The following is a 3,042-nucleotide window of genomic DNA, read 5'->3' as shown; positions in this document are numbered from 1 at the left end:
ACATATATGATGGCCCAGATAATGAACTAAAAATAATAAACTATCAGACTAAAAAGAAAACACATTATTTATAAACAACACATAATTTAATTAACTTATTCAATAATAATAACATTATTTAAACACATAAATATTATAATTATACTGTAGGCTATAAATTTAATACTGTCAACTTATTATTATTATATATTAATTTTATTATATAAACGCAAATGCTTATTCATCCCGAAACTCATCAAATTGCGAAGAAACGCAAGGCGAATTTCACAGCAAGTGAGAAATCCTATCTGGCCGACCTCGTCAAGGATAATTACAATATACTATTCGGACAATTTACAAGCAACTTAACTGCAAAAATGAAGCACGAGAAATGGGAGGAGATGCCATAGGTGCGGGAAGCAGAACAGTAGCGAAGTTATTCAAGAATCTCAATGGTACATCCAGAGGATTTTTGAATTGCTATTAACTCTAAGTGAAGCTTTGCATTCATTAATACAAGGTTTGCATTCTTCAATTTAAGCCCATCTATTGTAAGGTCCAGCCGTTGACATTCTAATTTTATTCTCTTTTTATCTTCAATTAAGTTGTTGTACTGAGCTCGTGTGACATCCCCGGTCGAAATCCTTCTTTTCTCGCACGATGACGAGGACGAGGACGACTCTGCTTTTATCGGCATGTCAGCGGATGTGCTGGGGTCATGGCTCGTGAAGGAGTCTTCTTCCTTCGGTTCGGCCTCGAGGCCAAAAATTGCATCTGAAAATATAGAAAAGTAAAGTGTTAAAATCAACAGAAAATTTTAATTAAATCTAAACACACGCACACGCACACGCACACACACACGCACGCGCACATGCTCCCTCAATATAACGCAACGGCATGCTGCCTGCATAGAATAGACAGGAGTAGACGGGGAGCAGAGGAATGTGTGCCAGAGTTCTGGATCATAAAATTTTATATAACTACATGTGGCCTGACCACATCTGACCCTGGTCTCCGCTTATAGGGGCCATAGATTACACGTATATACATGATATATGTACCGGCCAAAAGACGGTATAAATTATTGAAATATTTTGGTTACGGAAAATTTATGGCCTGAAAAAAGTGCCGCGGCAGTTCCGACGCCCTTGCACACACACACACACACACACACACACACACCACACACACACACCACACACACACACACACACACCACGACACGCACGCACGCCACGCACGCACGCACGCAACGCACGCACGCACGCGACGCACGCACACACACACACACACAGTGCCAGTTTCATTTGTATTTAATTATAAGTATTCATCGCAATTGAAGGCACGTTTAGTTGTTCAATTCAGTTCTAATAGCTGCTCCTGTCTGTCTCTGTGATGTAACGTTTTTGTTGGGCATAATCATTTAATATGGAGTTAATTCAAATAGTTTTCTGTGTGCTATGGCCAAACGTTTGTCTGTTTTTTTTCATAGACATTCTATTATACACGTGTATTATTTTACACGTATTACAACACGTATAACACTATTGTACACACATTTTTAGGATATCTATGGTTGATATAATGTTGACCGATAGCTGGCGTTGTCCGGTTGAGTGACGAGCAGCTTGCTCGCCGCGTGTTTGTAGTTCAGCCCTTTTGACTTTCGTGCTTCGACGTGAGCGGTTGTATACGCAACGTGTGATATTTAATTTAACATGTGTTGAGCCGATCAGGCACGATTTGGCCTATTAAATCTCGATCTGTGCACAAGGGTGAACGAGGAACGGAGATTGTGATTTGTGAACGAATATTGTGAAAGAGCTGTAGGAAAAACTAGCTACGAATAAATGAAAAAATGATCGACACCCTACGTACGCTACACAGCATTGTGACTTCTTCAGACATGTGTCTATCAGCGTGCACCTACTGCCAGTACTGGCTACTAGCTGTCGGACTGACCGCTATATTCTTAACAACTATTGATTAGTTTATCTATACTTGATAAACTTGATTGATTATACGGTGAGCTTTCTCTTACAATTTCCTATTCTAATTTCTAAAGTAGCTCTAGTACTATATTATAGCCCGGCGCTCCGCGCGCCTCAGGAAAGCGAAGGGAAATAGGCACAGGCCCCTAGTAACGCGGTGACGCGAAGGGCTATTTATAGTAGGCATACTTGAGCTAATTCTAAATGTAAAGGTGACCTTGACGTGTGTTCCCCACATTGACACCCATACAATAGCGTAATGAATAAAAACATAAACAATCATAGAAATAAACACTCGTGTGGGAAATCAAAACTTGTCCTGTAGCATATAAGTGTTAAATACCAATAAATAGACGTATAAAATAAACGTACTTGTATCGTAGACAGGGCCGGTTTCTACTCCTCCGGGTATGCCGCTGAATGACGGCTTGTCATTCATGAAGCTGATGATAACATTAGTGGTTTCGTCCAAGGGAGTCGGTGCTGGCCCGCCTCCTGTCTTTACTGACTCTCTTTTTTCAAATCCATTCGCTTTCTTAGCTTTCATTTGTAGATTGTTCCAAAGAGTTTTCAACTCCGCCACAGTTCTGCTACCCACACCTATGGCGTTGATCTTTCCGGCGATCTCCTCCCATTTCTCGTGCTTCATTTTTGCAGTTAAGCTGCTTGAAAATTGTCCGAATAGAATGTTATAATTGTCCTTAACGAGGTCTGCCAGATAGGATTTTTCACTTGCTGTGAAATTCGCCTTCCGTTTCTTCGCAATTTGATGATTTTCGGGATAAATAAGCATTTGCGTTGCATCAACGTCCGTCATTTTGGATATGATTAAATCGGCTAATTACGTACTTAAGTCGGCTAATTATGTGATTAGTTAAATATGTACTTAAGTCGCTTCGTGAAACAGATTTTCAAGTATGATTAACTAATCATAATTACGGGAAGATAATTATGATTAGTGATTTAATCATACTTAAGTTAAGTACGCTTCGTGAAACCGGCCCCAGGAATTTATTGCCATATCTCTCATCAAGAACAGTCCTAACGCTTGTGTAAGCTTCTTCTGTGTCAA

The 3,042-nt window shown here is 40.0% G+C and overlaps 1 protein-coding gene across 1 annotated transcript; it reads right to left on the bottom strand.

Annotated features, from left to right (window-relative positions):
- Positions 1-415: 415 nt before the first annotated feature.
- On the bottom strand, positions 416-2,787 carry LOC106812132 (myb/SANT-like DNA-binding domain-containing protein 4). Its single transcript, XM_014815920.1, has 2 exons — positions 2,343-2,787; positions 416-753 (listed from the first exon to the last, which is right to left on the bottom strand). The coding sequence occupies exons 1-2, from the start codon at positions 2,785-2,787 to the stop codon at positions 416-418; spliced, it is 783 nt and encodes a 260-aa protein (XP_014671406.1).
- Between the last annotated feature and the right edge of the window lie 255 nt (positions 2,788-3,042).

The sequence above is a fragment of the Priapulus caudatus genome, unplaced genomic scaffold (genome assembly GCF_000485595.1).
Source record: "Priapulus caudatus unplaced genomic scaffold, Priapulus_caudatus-5.0.1 Scaffold611, whole genome shotgun sequence".
Classification (NCBI taxonomy): Eukaryota; Metazoa; Priapulida; class Priapulimorpha; order Priapulimorphida; family Priapulidae; genus Priapulus; species Priapulus caudatus.
The sequence above is the reverse complement of the archived record's forward strand: the minus strand, read 5'-3'. Positions and strand labels throughout refer to the sequence as shown.

Excerpts from the sequence above, each read along its gene's own strand:
- LOC106812132 (XM_014815920.1), bottom strand. The coding sequence starts at position 2,787 with ATGACGGACGTTGATGCAACGCAAATGCTTATTTATCCCGAAAATCAT. Across the intron at positions 754-2,342 it reads CGGCCCTGTCTACGATACAA|ATGCAATTTTTGGCCTCGAG; the intron begins GTACGTTTATTT and ends CTATATTTTCAG.